The sequence below is a fragment of the Diabrotica undecimpunctata genome, chromosome 9, assembly GCF_040954645.1.
Source record: "Diabrotica undecimpunctata isolate CICGRU chromosome 9, icDiaUnde3, whole genome shotgun sequence".
Lineage (NCBI taxonomy): Eukaryota > Metazoa > Arthropoda > Insecta > Coleoptera > Chrysomelidae > Diabrotica > Diabrotica undecimpunctata.
Genome location: NC_092811.1, coordinates 2,621,408 through 2,639,079, shown reverse-complemented (window position 1 = coordinate 2,639,079; position 17,672 = coordinate 2,621,408). Strand labels below are relative to the sequence as shown.

Here is a 17,672-nt window from a genome sequence, read left to right as displayed (position 1 = left end):
AGTAAAGGTGAACGATATGGAAACAAATAATATACCGATTGCGAGAGGGGTCAGGCAAGGATGCATCTTGTCTCTGACGCTTTTCAACGTGTACTCACAGGTCATATTCAGACAAGCCTTATGGGAAAGAAAAGAGGGAATAAGAATTGGTGGAGAAATCGTAAATACCATGAGATTTGCAGATGACACGGTAATTATGGCTGAGAGTATAGAAGAACTACAAACTTTACTAGATGCAATAAATAGTGAATGCATTCAAATGGGACTTGACATTAACACAGATAAGACCAAATTTATGATAGTATCAATAAATAATGAACAACTAACCCTTGGTGGACAGCAATTAGAGAGAGTAACAAAATATAAATATCTGAGAGCTTACATCAACACAGAATTAGATCCAGACCCAGAGATCAGAGTACGAATAGAAATGGCAAGGGCAGCGTTCTTAAAATTCAAGCAATTGTTCTGTGACAAAAATCTGAATACTGCGCTGAGACTGAGGTTTGTTAAATGTTACGTCTGGTCCCAACTATTGTACGGGGTAGAAACATGGACGTTAAAAGCGCAAATTGAAGCTTGAAGCCTTTGAACCTTAAATATACTGGAGAATGTTGAGAATTCCATGGACTGCCTGGGTCACCAATGAGGAAGTGCTGAGCAGGATGGGTCGAGACAAAAAATTGTTGAGAATAATAAAAGTACGCAAGACTGCATACCTTGGACACATACTGAGGAATGCTAAATATAGTCTTCTGCAGGTCATCATGCAGGGTAGAGTCGATGGCAAAAAGGGAATAGGTAGAAAGAGGAAGTCATGGCTGCGAAATATTCGAGATTGGACAAACACGACTGTAGACGAATTATTCCACGTTGCAAAAGACACAGAAATTTTTAGAAAGGTGGTCGCCAAGCTCCGTTAATGGGGACGGCATAGGAAGAGGAAGATAAATGATCTAGCAGCAAATGGAAAGCAGGGTAGAGTCGATGGCAAAAAGGGAATAGGTAGAAAGAGGAAGTCATGGCTGCGAAATATTCGAGATTGGACAAACATGACTGTAGACGAATTATTCCACGTTGCAAAAAACACAGAAATTTTTAGAAAGGTGGTCGCCAACCTCCGTTAATGGGGACGACATAGGAAGAGGAAGATAAATGATCTAGCAGCAAATGGAAAGACTATTTGCTTTGCTGACTATACTGTCATACTGAACAATAGTGATTCTTGCAATAAACTTAAAACTTTAACAGAAACAGAAACTATAAAGGTTTTAGAATGGCTAAATATTATTGACAGTTGACAGTTAATATTGATAACAATTATTTCGTACAATTTTAATGGTACGATAATAAAAAATTGAGGTTCCCTTTGATGATTTTAAAGTTGGCCCCTTCCCACTTCAGGGGGTATGTCAGGGGCGTCGCGTTTTATGCCGTTCGATAGATTCTTGAAAAATATTGACGTGTTTTTCAGTTTTTCGATCCGACGTTTAATATGCGAAATTTTAGACCGTCTTTTAGACCTACGAAAGTCTATTTGAATCCAATATGTAAACTAAGTGATGGATTCGACCGCTATTTAATGGAAATTCATTTTTTCCAACAATAAAACGTTGAAAAGTTTTGTTCTCAACACTTTAAATTCTAAATTTAAATTATACCAAAAATATATCAGTTGAGAAAGGCGCTCTGGCCGAAACAGCTGTAGTGATCATAATTTAAAATAAATTTTGTGAAAATGTTGAGAACAAAAGTTTTCAGTGTTTTATTCTTAGAATATAAACAAATTTCATCACAAATAAATTATCGAAAAACGTGGAGAATTTGACTTAAAAATGTATACTAAATTTATAGATTTAGACTCTCATAAACTCTTCTCTTTTTCCACAAGAGCTTGTCTCCACTGTTCCAGTTTTTGTTCAAATCTCTTTTAGTATTTCCTACCAAAATTGTCATAATTACACATCACTAACAATATCAGATTGTAAGTTCTTGAACATCTTCATTGTTTGTAACGAATCAACAAATAAACGAAAAAGCTAATTGATTCCAAGAAATTCTTTTCAACAATAATTTTTATAATTAAAAAAAATATATTATTTGGGAATCCACAATATGTTTTAGATCTTTCGACATTTTTTAGAAGAACAGTTTAAAAAATTCACTAAGAATCTAGCAGAAGAAAAATCATTGGGTTAAGAGAAAAACTGCCTTAGTAATATATTAAAACTGTCGAATATTGTATATACATTACCAAATCGAATATACACGAAAAATCGATACACTGCCACTTCGCGCGAATAAGACGTGTAGTGAGCAAGCAACATCGCAAGACACCTTCAAGATAACGCTGACAAATGACGTTAAGTATGATAAACGATAGATGGCGCTCTAGTAGATGAAGCGGTTGTGCGGAATACTCAGATGATTGTAAGTTTGCGTGTTTTCCTTGTGTTTCCCAACTGATGACATGTGTCACTTTAAGAGGAATATGGATATGGCGGAGGATAGCGCCAAAGATATACTTAACTCAGGACCGGATAGGCTTGTAGTTTGGAAAAGTAATTATTTAAAGATCCTGTGAATAATAAAAAATAGTGGAGTATTCATGAATGTTCTTGCTACAAAATCCATGGTGGAAATAAATAAAAATTAATATTTCTACTTAGGGGTATAGGAGCAAAACGTCGTCTGTCAAAATGCTCAATGAGTTTTAAATGTATTCATTTTTTTCTAATTTTAAAAAAACTAATAAGTATTTTTGAAAAATTTAAACGCAGAATGAAAGATTGCATTATTACCTAGGGACGAAAGTCACTTAGAATAACCAAACAGTTTCTTTTGAATGAGATATTTGAAATTAAAAGTCACACTAAATTTTTTCTTTTCTTTTTACCCCTGTAGCTTAATAAAATAAACATTTTAGAAGTTTTCAGGGACTTTCCGTCCTCATTAATAATGTAATCTTTCATTCTGCGTTTAAATTTTTCAAATATATTTATTAGTTTTCTCAGGATTCCAAAAAAATTAATACATTTAAAACACATTGAACATTTTGACAAGTGACATTTTGCTCCTATGCATTTTAAGGTAAATGCCGTTACATTACAATCGAAAGCATATTGTAAAATGATCCAATTTTTTAAAAATTTGGCTTAAAGTACAACTTCTTTTTAGTCAATGATATCCATTACAGAATTTTAAAACTCTATATCAGCTTGTACAGGTCTACATATGTTTTTGGAGTCACCTGATAATCTCAAAAAAGTTGTTACATTTAAAACTGTAAATTCCTGCACCTTCATTCTGTAGTTTTAAATTCATTTTCTTTATCCCACTCATGGTCAGATACTTGTCTGGAAACGTATATTTGGAGCTGTTTACGAGCTGTGAACGAACTATTTATACAGTTTCTATGTTTTAACTCAACCATTACATTGCTCAGTATTTTTCCTATTCTATAATATGGCATTTTGGTCCCTTATAACGATGTACAGAGGAGGGTGTTGCAGTATTATCTTCGTTATCGTGAAAGCCCTTTTAATTCCAAGACAAGAAAGTCTTTGTATTTTATATAATTTGAGGGGACGCATTTTTAATGAATATTTGGCCCTTATTCCACCGGTATATAGGTTATTGATTTTACGACCATGTGTCATATAGGGTAAGTTTTGAAGCCACTGGTAGTGTACCACTTTGCCACTTTGGTAGGTAGCCACTGAAGATGATTCCTACAGAAAAAGTGGTTTGAGTAACGAGCGTTTTTTTAATGGTCAATTTCAACAAGTTTGGTCCGGTTTTTATTGCTTTAGTAAAGTCCTTAGGTATCGTGGCTCTTAGTACCTATTTATTATTGATACATGACACCTATTCGAGCAACTAACTATTTGATTAGGGCTAGCTGATGAAGTTTTCTCTGGATATCGAGCCTTGAGCCAAACTTTTTTAGTAAGACTCATGCATTTCTCTTCGAGTGCTTTAAATCTAAACTTTCCGTAGTTTTTGTCCATTTTATCAAACATATTTCAAAGCAAAATTATTTTCCAACTCAGTACCAAGACTTATTTTTGATTTAGTTGTAAAACGCAGTGATTTGTAGGTGTTTTTTTTTAAACGACAAAGTCGTGTATAAGGCAACTACCAGATATATTGGGTAGGGTTGGTAGGGTAGTGCTACGTTCTTCATTTTGACCTCTAATTTTTTTTTGCCTTTTGGTTGTTGAGATGAAAACTACGTACCTCAGTAAAGCGCCATTTTGTGAAATATCCATATAATTTGTTAATTACAAGGACTAAGTTCCATGGAAACATCAATACTTTATTGTAAGCAACCCTCATTACTGGGACAGCAGTTGGACCCTGGTTTTTTAACATAGTTCCGCTGTAAAAGTTTGCTGTAACATCTGCAAAATCCTCCCAAAAAATTGAAAATATAATCTTGGAAACGGGAATAATTCCATCTAGAGAGTGAGTTTACTAAGGTGATCTGAATTCGCATCTTAAAAAAGGCATATTGGTGTTGGATTTTGAAAAGTCTTCCAGAATTGCTTGTAATTAGGATATTTATTCATTTATTTATCTGTCATTTATAAAAACTAAGATCTAGATTGGATTCCTTGTCTCAAGATTTATACTTAAAACTACCTTTGTCTTTTATAATAGACACACAAGATGAAGGTGGTGTTTCTAGGCCCCGTTAATGAACATTTTCCTGTTTTAATTAATGAGATTATATGGAACTGTACGACGTGGTTGCGATCTTTCTTGACTGCATGTCTTAATAATAAGGATTCCATAGGGTACAGTACTAAAACAACTTTAAAGAAGCTGCGTTTATATTGAAAATGTAGTACTGTGTTAATAGTAGTTTTGATTATACAAACTGTTTTATAGTTCGACAATTTTGAATGCAATTCATTTTAAAACAAACACAATAATAAATATGATGTACAGGCCTGACCTGGAGTCAGGTGAAGGATCATGGAAAAAATAGAGTTGAGAATGTAGAAATTTAGGAGGTTGAGTGAAAAGGGATATTCATATAAGCTGACAGATGCTCGAAATAATGGTGAAGGGCCGTTGAGGGTGTGGAAGGGATTCTCGCACGGTGGCCCTTTTCAACAGATAAATCAAATTTTTGAGAGAATGGCGTAAAGTTCGGGTGTATCGGGGTCGTATTGAAAGTCAAATTGTTGAGTTTTATAAATACAAAGGAAATTTGTCGATTAAAGATAAGTTTTGCAATATTAAACCAATCAAGTTGATTGTTTATTTAAAAATAGTTCCTCTAAAATATTGATGAATTGAAAAAGATGTAAGAACTAATATTACTGATCTACTTTTCGTCAAGTTTTATTAATTTCTAAAATCCGTTTAATGAAAAAACTCCAAATTGCCAACTAAATCACGCATTTCATCATAAACAACCAATCAATCACCTTAAGAAACACAACAATACTATATTAATCTTTCAAGTTAGTCAAAGAATACACGAACTCTTAATAGTATATCCCTTCGTTTCCTACTTCCCCCCAAAGTAACATTTTCAATCACTTTCGCCGATTCAATGAAAGAAAAAATGAAAAAAGTTTTTGTCGGTTGAAAACTTTGCAGTAATTTTCATCAGTCAACGTCTCCAACAACCATTATCCGAATGCCATCAACCGTAATTATTTCCTTTTAATTAAAAAAGCTCACAAATTTAACAATTCGCGCCCTCTGCCTCTTCGGCGTCCGGCGTTAATTTCTTACATCATAATTTGGTCTATTTCGTAGTACGGATGCAAAGGAAACAATTTAATATTTATCAATATTGAAGTGTTATGGTTGGTCTGGAGACTTTGTGTTTGACTAAGTAAAATTGTTGTTAAAAAATATTATTTATAACTACAATACATAAATAAGTTGCTTATTATTTCATAATCTTTTTTACTAATTATAATAAAGAAAAAGTAAAATTTTGCAAAATTAATATTTATTTTAAATCGTTTAAACAAATTTTTCGGTTAAATAAACAATTCACAAATTAACTATACGCATTCTTATGATCTATGCCACAAGCTACCCCAAATTAAAAGAAAACATTAAATTTCGTTTATTAGAACCAGAGATCTTTTATAAATTTGAATTTAGGAATTCAGTTTTTGAAATGGTAAAATCGCTTAGCTTTTGAACCCTTTATCTTTTATTGAAGTAGTTTGGGGGCCACCATATAAGAAAAAAGAATGTGAGGGTCGCATCATATACGACTTGGTAAATAATTTATAATAATGAAAAAACCTGGTGTACATATATTTGGATATCCATTTATATAAATTCCTAAATTTGGTGAAAAGTTTGTGGATGCTGATTTTCACCAATTATATAATATATTGAAATGATATTTTATATAGGATTGGGAAAAATAGTGATTGAAAATATTTTATAAGTTATATACTAGATAATATTAGATATAAAAAGTATTTGGTTATTTTAATAAGTTATATACTAGAGAATTTTATAAAAATTATTTATATGAGGGTATTCTTAAGAAATTAGCATATAATAAGTGTAAAAAGTTTTATTTTAATAATTATAATATTGTAAATATATTTAAGTGAGCCATGTGCATAGGCAACCAACTATACATTTAAGTGACAGACAGAAAAATAATAACTGCGAATGTGAAGTTTAGTTAGAATGTTAGTTTAAAATGTTTAGTTTACATATAGTTACTGATTTAAGTTTATATTCTGATCTGAAAGGCCTAAATGTCGATAAAATTCTCGATAGAAAAGTAAAGAATTCTCTAGATCACGGAGGATAGCCTGTTTGCGAAATGGACTATTCCAGAAAATTCAAATATGGAGGAAATGGAACAAATCGAATATGATTTCTTGCCAGATGGGTCTGGAAGATTGAAAAGGTATAAATACTCGGTGATTTGGATTCAAAATGGCCAGTCCAGTTAGTAAGAAAGTTAGTTAGAGTTAGTAAGAAAGTTAGTTACAGTTAGTTGTTCAGTAAGTTTCAAGATACTCAGTCAGAAGGTACAGATGTTCAATATAGTGAGTTAAATGAAGATTAAGAAACAGTATAAAGAAAATATTATTGAAGATTAAAAATTATGTTATGTATAAATGGTGATTGGATAATGGAAGAAGTATTAATTGAAAATTAAAATTATATAATATATTTGGTGATTGGATATTGGTATATTGAAAAGAAGAATAAATATAAATGCTATTAAGAAGAAAAATATTTTAAATTGGTGGAAGCTGATAATAGGAAAACGGAATTTCAAAAAAACAAGGATAACCGAGGCTGAGAACGAAGACATTGAGTGGTGAATAAAATCTATATAGTGGAAAACAGTTCATTTAGGCATTCAGTGACAGAAAGGTACAAAATTTTGTTAATATAATTTAGTTAGTGTCACAATTATTTCAATTTTATAGATAGTTTGTTTAAAATTTACATTATCTATATAATTTAATTAGTTTCATAAGAATTTTAATTTAAAGATAGTTTATTTTAAATTTTACATTGGTTATGTTAGATATATATGTGTGTTTCATAATAGATATAATAAAGATAATTTAAAAAAGTGCTTACAAACTAATTCTTTGAGAACCGCGATAAAAACCCTATATATTTATTATTAAAAACACTCATTGCTCATCATTCACAAATAATACATCATCACAATATGTATATATATATATATATATATATATATATATATATATATATATATATATATATATATATATATATATTGAAATGATATTATTTAAAAAATTAATTTATAAGTTACACATTAGATAATATTAGATATTTGGTTATTTTAATAAGTTATATACTAGAGAATTTAATAAAAATTATTTATGTGAGGGCATTTTTAAGAAATTAGCATATAATAATTGTAAAAAGTTGTATTTTAATGTTGTAAATATATTTAAGTGAGCCATGTGCATAGGCAACCAACTATACAGTAAGTGACTGACAGAAATTAAGAATTTTTAGGAATATAAAGTGGGGTTATAATAATAATGTTAGTTTAAAATGTTTAATTTATATATAGTTACTAATTTAAATGTTTAGTCTGATCTGAAAAGCCTAAATGTCAACAAAATTATCAATAGAACATTAACGAATTCTCCAGAATGCAGAATTTGATCTTTGTTTATGTTGGAACATTCTGGAATAATGATTATGTCGGTGGATCGAAGAGATACTTTTTTCGAGAACATCCATATAGAAGAAATAGAACTAAATCGAACATGATATCTTACCAGATGATTCTAGAACATCCAAAAAGATATAAATACCCGTGATTTGGATTCAAGATGGCCAGTTTATTATGAAAGTTAGTAGAAGATAGACTCATTAAGTTAGTGAAGTCAATTGTTCAGAATTTTCAAGATAGTGCAGTCAGAAAAGTTTTAGTAAGAAAGTAGGTCCAGTCCATTCAGTTACAAATAGTCCAATTGTTTAATATAGTGAGTTAAATGAAGATTAAAAATTATGCATATATTTTAATGCACATTTATAATTATACACAAATAATTATTGAAGATTAAAAAAGTATATTAAAAGAATATTGGATGGATATTGGAAGAAATTAAAATTATATTATGATTGGAGATTAGTATAAATCAACTTATAATAATTGGATATTGGTATATTGAAAAGAAGAATAAATATAAATGCTGTTTTGCTGGTTTGCTTGGTGGTTTATAAATGCTGGTGAAGAAAAATATATCTTAAATTGGTAGAAGCTGATAATTGGAAAAAGTAATTTCACAAAAACAAGGATAACCGAAGTACGAAGACAGTCAGTGGTGATTAGAATCTATATAGTGGAAAACAGTTCATTTAGGCATTCAGTGAAAGAAAGGTACAAAATTTTGTTAATATAATTTAGTTAGTGTCATAACAATTTCAATTTTGAAGATAGTTTGTTTAAATTTTACATTGTCTATAGAATTTAATTAGTTTTATAAGAATATCAATTTAAAGATAGTTTATTTTAAATTTACATTGGCTAGGTTAGATATATATGTGTGTTTCATAATAGTTATAATAAAGATAATTTAAAAAAATACTTACAAACTAATTCTTTGAGAACCGCGATAAAAACCCTATATTATTAAAAATACTCATTGCTCATCATTCAAACAAACAAGACATCATAACAATATATATATATATATATATATATATATATATATATATATATATATATATATATATATATATATATATATATATATATATATATATATATATATATATATATATTAATTTCAATATTTGTTGTTGACAAACCAAGCAACTGAGAAAGTTATGTATTGGAGAGCGAACATCTGTATTTGGATTTTATAAATTTCATGTTTGAAAAGCTGTGTTCACAAAGGTACGTGCTTCTCAGCATGGAACCCCTTTCTAACATCAAATTTTCTTAAATTGAAATAATGATCTTCCGCTAGTAATTTAAAAAATACCAATCTTCTTTCAGGTCTTCCCTGGTAAAAAGGATATGACTGCAAATCACACAGTTCTAGTTAAAGGTCAGGTCTTACATTTTCAACACAGATAGTGACCGGCTGACTAAACAGTGAAATATTTTCTTCAATTTTCCTGAAGTCACGAAATCGATTGTCAAATTCTTCTATAAGTTTTTCAATTCAATCCAAATTGGTTTAAAATAATCATCCAAAGTCCTTCATTTCTTCCAAATGCTCTTTACAGTTTGGAAAGAATGTGAAATATTGCTTTCGCATAAGTTTTTTTCGATCTGTAAGTCTTTCACTGATATCATTAGCTTTTTGATCTATTAGATCAATTTTTGATTGAAGACCCTCTTTTAGATCTCTTAAGAGCGTCTTTAAATTAGCAAAACTTTCGATATTAGAGCAGCAGTTGTTGCAAATAATTTTAATTCCACGTAGGGTAACGCGATCTTCGACTTGTAGATCAATGCAAGCTAGATGCATGTTCTGTTTACAGGCTTCACATTGAAGTTGTTTTGATGAATCTCGATCATCGATTGACTTTGAACAGTTAGCGCAGGTCGACATGGTGGAAGCAGCAGAGCAGCAGTGGGAGTAAATCGCCGTAAATAGACATAAACAAAATAAGAAGACTGACCTTGCAATCTGTAGATGATCCAAAATACGGAGTCTCTGATGCACTTTATGTCGAAATAAAAACACCACTGGCAATAGAAATTTTTTCTGTTTAAGCTGCTATAAAAATGATGGTTAAACTCAAACAATAACCAACTGTAATTTGTAATAATTCACTTGGAAACGTAAATGCTGCCACACACATTACGATGTTCCAACGATATTATAGCCGACTCTATAAGTTATTGTATTTTTATATGTAAAACTCCATATTTATACAACTTTTGTAGTCTAAGCATTTCCTTTATCATTAAGCATAAGTGTATCTTCCATGTAAATAATTTTCTATTTAATGAAACTAGATATAACATTTATATTACTGAAATTTGAGGACATTGTTGAATAAATTATTCAATGTTTTATTCACTCTATGAAAAATATAAAAAACCTCTAAATATTTTATATAATATTATGTTGCATATAAATACATGGATTTTGTAAATGTTGAAAAGTTCACCAAAGCCCATATCAAATGACATCATTATAACAAAAAGTACTTTTTAAACAACATTAATATTACATTTAGTTAATATGAAGACTATTTAATAAAATATTTCCCCTGCCAATGTCGACTACTAAAAAATAGTATATTTGATTAAATTCAACGGTGAATTGTGTTATTATTTTTCATTTAATATGCAAAAACAAATAGAGAATGTTAACAAATCATATATGATTGTATAGGAAAACAATTTTTCGCTGAAATAAATTTTACAAATAAAACGCAATGTTTAAATTAAATGCAAAATAACAATGTCCATTGGTGCGGCAACCTATCGCCAATGATGCGAAAAAAATTTCATCTGTGCCTTTTTTATCAAATAAATTTTAATTCTTGTTAAATTTTAATTGTTGCACAGTGTTATTGGCTGTATAAGGGTGTATTGTTTGTATAGACAAGTCTCTTATTATACCTGTGATTGGCAATATTATGGGCACATAATAAACTAGAAATAATACATCTTTCTATATTTGTTTTAGTTGCCTCGTTAAAGTCAGGTGTCGATCCTTGACCTTGATATTTGTTAGATCCTCTTGCACACCATTTAACCGTCTCTTTGGTCATTTCTTTTATCTTTTAATGAACGTAATTCCTTTAGATCTATATACTTATGAGGAAGATTGTTGAATTCAGTAGGGGCCGTTTAAAACTTCACAGAAGAAGAACTGAGCAAGAATATCCTCAATACCGACACGGTACGACCCATTGGCTAATAAAAAATATTCCTGCAGGTATGTAGGACAAGTGCAAATAAGGTATAACCAAATATACCCAACCCGTGGATCAACTGAGGACATGGTATAGGGCAGCAGCTATGTAAGTACTGAATCAATACACTGGCGAGGTCAAGGATATTTTAAAACAAAAAACCGCACTATCTACACATCAGGATTTAAAAACATAGGATATAATGGAGTAGCCCTTCTAATTAACAACAAAATATCGCTATATATCAGTTGATATGAGATAAAAAAAACTCTTGAAGAAAATCTAACAAAAGGAGCCATTATATATTATTGGAGACTTGAACGCAAAGGTGGAAAAATACTGAAAACCAACCATATTTGAATTTTTATATCTGTTCTTTGAGCCTTGTTTTCTTTTACAATGGGTAGGATGCTCACCTGGCACATCAACCCTCCTCTTTTATCCGGTCTCGGGACCGGCTGTGGGCAAGGAAATTAAAAACAGACATTGAAGAAGCAGCAACCAATTCTCTAGGAAAACGCAAAGTCATACGGAACAAAAGAAACAACAACAATACGCCATGGTTCAGAAAAGAAATAAAAGAGAAATGTAAAGAGAAACGAGAGGCCTACACGAATTACAAAACATCAAATATTCGAGAATCCCGAGACAACCATAGAAGAATACGAATGAAACAAAGCAATTGGTAAGAAGAACAAAAAATTAACACTGTGAATAGAGAGCATGCAATATAAAAGACATAAATGGATGGGTGACAAAACGGAAACAGGAGTAGCACGAACACATTAGTAGAATGGCAGAGGATAGGATAGATAGCACAAAAAAAGTCACCAAATGGAAGAAGAAGTATTGACAGACCAAAAAAAGATGGTGCGATAATTTAAACAATTTAGGAGGCTAATATTAAAGAAGAAACATGCTTTAAAGCCTACATATAAGAAGAAAGAAGAAGAATCATATTTGAGAGATATTGCCAGGTTATTTAGCTTGGGCATTATAAGCAACAGAGGAGAACTTCTACAGTTTGGCGGTGAAAAAAATCTAGTGATACTTCATAAACACTACCAAAGAAGGCTCTCAACGTTGACTAGTCGAAATAAAGAACACAAAGTTCAAATCGACTACAAACTCGTGTCGAAAAGATGAAAAACTTCAGTAATCAAAGTAAAAGCTATATATAACCGGGAGCATACGGTGCATCAGAGCATACGCTGCAAAAAATAAACTTAAGGGTAAAACTACACATATCCAAACAAAACAGCTAAGGGTAAATAATGCGGAAGAATTCCAGATGAAATTGATAAACACGGGAAAACCACGACTAGAATAAAAAGCTGGATATAGTTGAATAATGATCTATATTTATTTCAAGTTCTTCAGAAAATGTGGTCTGCTCACCTTATACACAATCGTACGCTCGCAAATGATGTTGGACGCTCTCGTCACTCAAATTTATATATTTTTTTTATTTTAACAACATAGGTACTTGTTTTGAGCAATCGTAAATTGAAGTTGCATTTGATAGCAGAGGAGTTAAAGTACTTAGACAATAGTGTCCCCACCATTTATCATGAATATTCGTCAAAAAAAGTTTTGTCTAACTTCTGGAATAGATTATAAAATAGCTAAAAGCGTTAGAAAAGTATTATGGACGTCTAAGTTGAAGTTTTTTGTTACAGGTACTCACTGGAAACAGCAACACCTACTTGGTCGTACGCCAACGACTGGAACTTCCTTTCATCGCCAGTAAAGTACGCTTCATACCTTACAGCGAGCATCCGAGAACTGTCTGCATGCGAGTCGAGTTGTATGGATGCACTTGGGAACGTAAGTACCACATTAATTACTAATTAAACTGAGCATTTAAACTTCTTTCTTGTGAAAACATCTTTTCAATAAAAATACCGTGATCTTTACATGAAATATTTGATTTTTCTTCTTTTGTTTATTATTGTATAGTAAATACTCTGAACGAACACAACATTCAAAGCAAACCTGAAAAGGATCACAAGATCCTAAACGGAGACACATGTTCAATCCTTTCGAAATTAAGAATCCTTACTCTAACCCTCAAAATGAACATTGGAAGAAGGTTTAAAATCATTTTCCACTGAATCAGTACGCAGTTGAAGTTCGACAAGTGTGTGTCTCAAGACTTGTTATAAGGGCGTTTAAAGTCGGTCTTCGGTTTAAGCGAAAATAAATACAATATCAGTTCAATGTTGGTCTAAGTAAATCCATGTAGTCTTATCCTCAACTATCTCATGTTTTGTTATGATTGGCGATCGAGTTTCACTTCAGCTAAATATGGAGCCACCCGTGTAATTGGCTGCATACATGGTCAACATTCAGCCACCGATATGAAGATAAGGTCATTCCGATAGAACTCTACGGAGATAGACTTCCATTCCAAAGGTCGGTGTTCTATTTGGGCGTTCAATTTCAGAAGAACCTCAACCGGGACACTGAACCAAATCTTATTCTAAACTGGGTGAGAAAGAGGGCTTAACTCCTAGGAGCACTATCTGGCAAATAGGGCAGCACCCAACACAAAACTCTCCTGCACACATCTTCTTTTTGACGTGCCCTATCAAGTCCCCTTGACGTTGGCGATTAACATGGCGAAACTGTCTCTGTCTTGAGCTATTCTAAAGAGTTGCTCTGCTTTCCTCATTCCTGTCCACTCCCTGATATTCTTCAACCAAGAGGCCTGCTTTCTACCAATTCCTCTGCGTCCTTCGATTTTACCCATCATAATAAGTTGAAGAATATTATATCGGTCTCCCCTTAATACGTGTCCAAAATAGGCCATCTTTCTACATTTGATGTTATCAAGCAGCTCGCGAGCAGCATTTGCTCTCTCAAGGACTGCCACATTTGTCAGCATAGCCGTCCACGAAATTTTTAGTATACATCTGTGCAGCCACATGCAAAGGCCTACAGACGATTAATGGTGGATATTTTTAATATCCATGCTTCAACACCGTATAAGAGGACTGACCAAATGTAGCATTTAACCATGCGCTTTCGAAGTTGAAGTTGCAAGTTATCATTACACAAGAATGACTTCATTTTTAAAAATGTCGTGCGGGCTATCTTGATTCTACCACACATACAAAACTTATATAAGGAAGAATTGTTGAGTACAGGGCGGTTCCTTACGCCTCGCTTAGCAACCGCCAAGTCAATGCCATCAAATATCTGATATTGCCACAATAGAGAGTGTTTATTGTTGTAGTGGACTGTATTCATTGAAATTAATTAATAGTCTAAAATACTGCATTTATTTATGAATTTGCACAAAAATATGAAAACAATAACAAATAGTTCTATGCTTCTCAACGGCTGGTGATTGAATGAATTCTGTCATCTGTCGTCTGTACCGACAAGCCGGCTGGCTGGGCTGCAGTGGCGGACCGTTCAAATACAAAATGGGTTGTCGTCGACATACTCCCGGCCTTGAAAGATCCTGAATCTTTCAATTTAATGGAAGGAGAGGACATATTTTGGAGAATGACCTCGTGATGATACCTTCTTGAGTCTTTATTTTTGCAACTCTAGCGGTATTCTGCGATCCGTCATGTATGTGAGTTATTCTGCCTAGTTTCCACTTTGCTGGTGGCAGACAGTCATCTTTGATAAGGACTAAAGTTCCTTCTACTAATTCTCCCTTGGATATTTGCCACTTAGAACGTCTCTGTAGCTCGACGACGTATTCGGAAGACCATCTCTTCCAGAAACTTTGGAAAATTTGTTGGATGCGTTGAAATCTATTGAGTCGTTGTGGAATCTCTTGGAGTAGATCTGGTTCTGGAGCTAGCGTTGGCATTCTACCGATGAGGAAATGAGCGGGACAGAGTGGTGTTAAATCATTAGGATCATGACTAATAGGACACAAAGGTCTGGAGTTGAGTACTGCTTCTATTTGTGATAGTATTGTTGCAAACTCCTCAAATGTAAGATTTGTATTTTTAAGTGAACGTTTTAAGTGAAATTTACAAGATTTTACTCCGGATTCCCAGAGTCCCCCGAAATGTGGAGAATATGGCGGAATTAAATGCCATTCAATACCCTCATGTGTACATGAATCTTGTATGTGTGCATTGTTAATTTTTAAAAATCTTTTAAGTTCAGACATGGCACCTACGAAGTTTCTACCATTATCTGAGTACAATTTGGCTGGCTTTCCTCTACGAGCGATAAAGCGGCGCAAGGCAAGCATGAATGTTTGAGTGCTCAAATCGGTTACGAGCTCAAGATGAATCGCCTTTGTAGCAAAACATATGAATAATGAAATATAGCATTTATTTAATTTGGCACCTCTGCCCTTATTTTTATACAAAAACGGACCGGCGTAGTCAATACCAGTGATGGCAAAGGGAAATGTGTACAGTAATCGGTCACGTGGTAAATCACCCATGATTGGTTGTATAGGTTTAGGATTAAATCGTAAACAAGTAGTACATTGTTTAACAGTCAACCTAGATAGGTTTCTGCCTGATATAGGCCAATATGTCTCCCGAATAGTAGATAGAAGCAGCTGAGGGCCTGCATGATATAGACGCAGGTGTTCATGACGGAAAAATAATATCGTGAAATGATGTTTTGAATCCAAGACAATGGGATGTTTTTTGTCATATAGAAAATCCGAGTTAGCCAAGCGACCACCAACACGTATTAAACCATCCTGGTCAATAAATGGGTTTAAAGAGAAGAGCTTGCTGTTGGAACTAACGCTTTTTTGTTTTGACAGCTGATCATACTCTTCGCGAAAAGAGTGTAGTTGTATGATCTTCAATAAATAACGACGAGCGTCATTAATATTGGTTAATGTTAGAGAGCCACACTCTCTAAGAATTTTGGGTGTTAATAAATTATTTTTAAATCTAAGGATGTATGCAAATGCGCGCAGTAAACGCGAATATTGTGAAAAGGCCTTGAATGGAAACCATTGTTCTTGCTGAGAATAGGAAACAAAATTGAGAATAGTTTGAGATTTTATTTCGGGTAGAATGTCTACCTTTGGATTTAAAAGGGGCCAAAATTCTTCCCTTAAAGACAACCATGACGGACCGTCCCACCATAGTGAAGAATTTAGTATTTGAGAAGGAGATAATCCCCTTGATAGATGGTCTGCAGGATTATCTTGTGTGGGTACATACTTCCATGTATAGGACTTTGTTAAGACCTGAATTTCGGAGACTCTGTTAGCTACGAAGGTTTGAAGATTGTTAGGAGAAGTATTGATCCAAGCAAGGGTTATTGTGGAATCTGACCATAAATAACATTTATTGAGGTCTATATTAATGGATTCAATTACCTTAGTTAAAAGACGTGAAAGTAATACAGCTGCGCAAAGCTCTAGGCGTGGAATGCTTAGAGTTTTGATAGGGGCAACCTTTGATTTAGCACATAGAATTTTAACCGAGATATTTCCCTTGTCATCAGTACTTCTTAAATAGATACAAGCACCGTAGGCTTGTTGTGATGCGTCCGAAAAACCGTGTATTTCTATATCTTTAGCATTATTGCACACTGCATGACGTGGTATACTTAATTGTTTCAGATTGGCAAGATCATTTTTCAATCTATTCCAAGTATTTAGTGATGAACCGCTTAATTTTTCATCCCAATTCAGTTTTTCAGTCCATAGCCTTTGCATTAGAATCTTCGCAAGTATGATACAAGGACCTACTAAGCCTAGTGGATCGTATATTCTTGCAATTAAAGAAAGAACATCTCTTTTGGTACAAGTTTCCTTGTAATTGTTATATTGTACATTGTATAATAGTAAATCACGTTGGGATGACCAAATAAGTCCTAAAGTTTTTGTGACTCCATCTTTAGAGAGGTTTAGAATTCCAAAGGAATCATCTTGATTATTTACCCTTTCTAAAACTCTTGGGTCATTTGAAATCCATTTTCTGAGTGGAAAACAACCTGTAAGTAAAATACGTAAGACTTCACGGCAAATGTTCGAAGCTTCAGTAATAGTATCCGCACCGGTTAACAAGTCATCTACGTAGAAATCCTGACGTAATATCTTCGCGATTTCTGGCTGCGACAATTGGCATTCGTTAGCTAACTCGAAAAGGCATCGGATAGCAAGAAAACTAGCTGATGCTTGGCCATAAGTAACCGTATTTAAAGCAAAATGTTGTAATGGATCTGAAGGACTTTCCCTCCAGACTATTTTTTGAAGACTGCGTTGGCTGGGATGAATTAACACCTGCCTGTACATTTTGGTTACGTCTGAGCTTATGATGAATTTGTGTTTTCTGAATCGGATGAGA

At 32.9% G+C, this 17,672-nt stretch overlaps 1 protein-coding gene across 1 annotated transcript in view; it reads left to right on the top strand.

Moving 5' to 3' along the window:
* Nucleotides 1–17,672, top strand: part of LOC140449405 (discoidin domain-containing receptor 2-like) — a 1,157,947-nt gene that overhangs the window by 718,687 nt on the left and 421,588 nt on the right. The window contains exon 4 of the mRNA XM_072542564.1: nt 13,059–13,206. Coding sequence (XP_072398665.1) covers nt 13,059–13,206 — 148 coding nt within the window. The remainder of the gene's footprint in view (nt 1–13,058; nt 13,207–17,672) is intronic.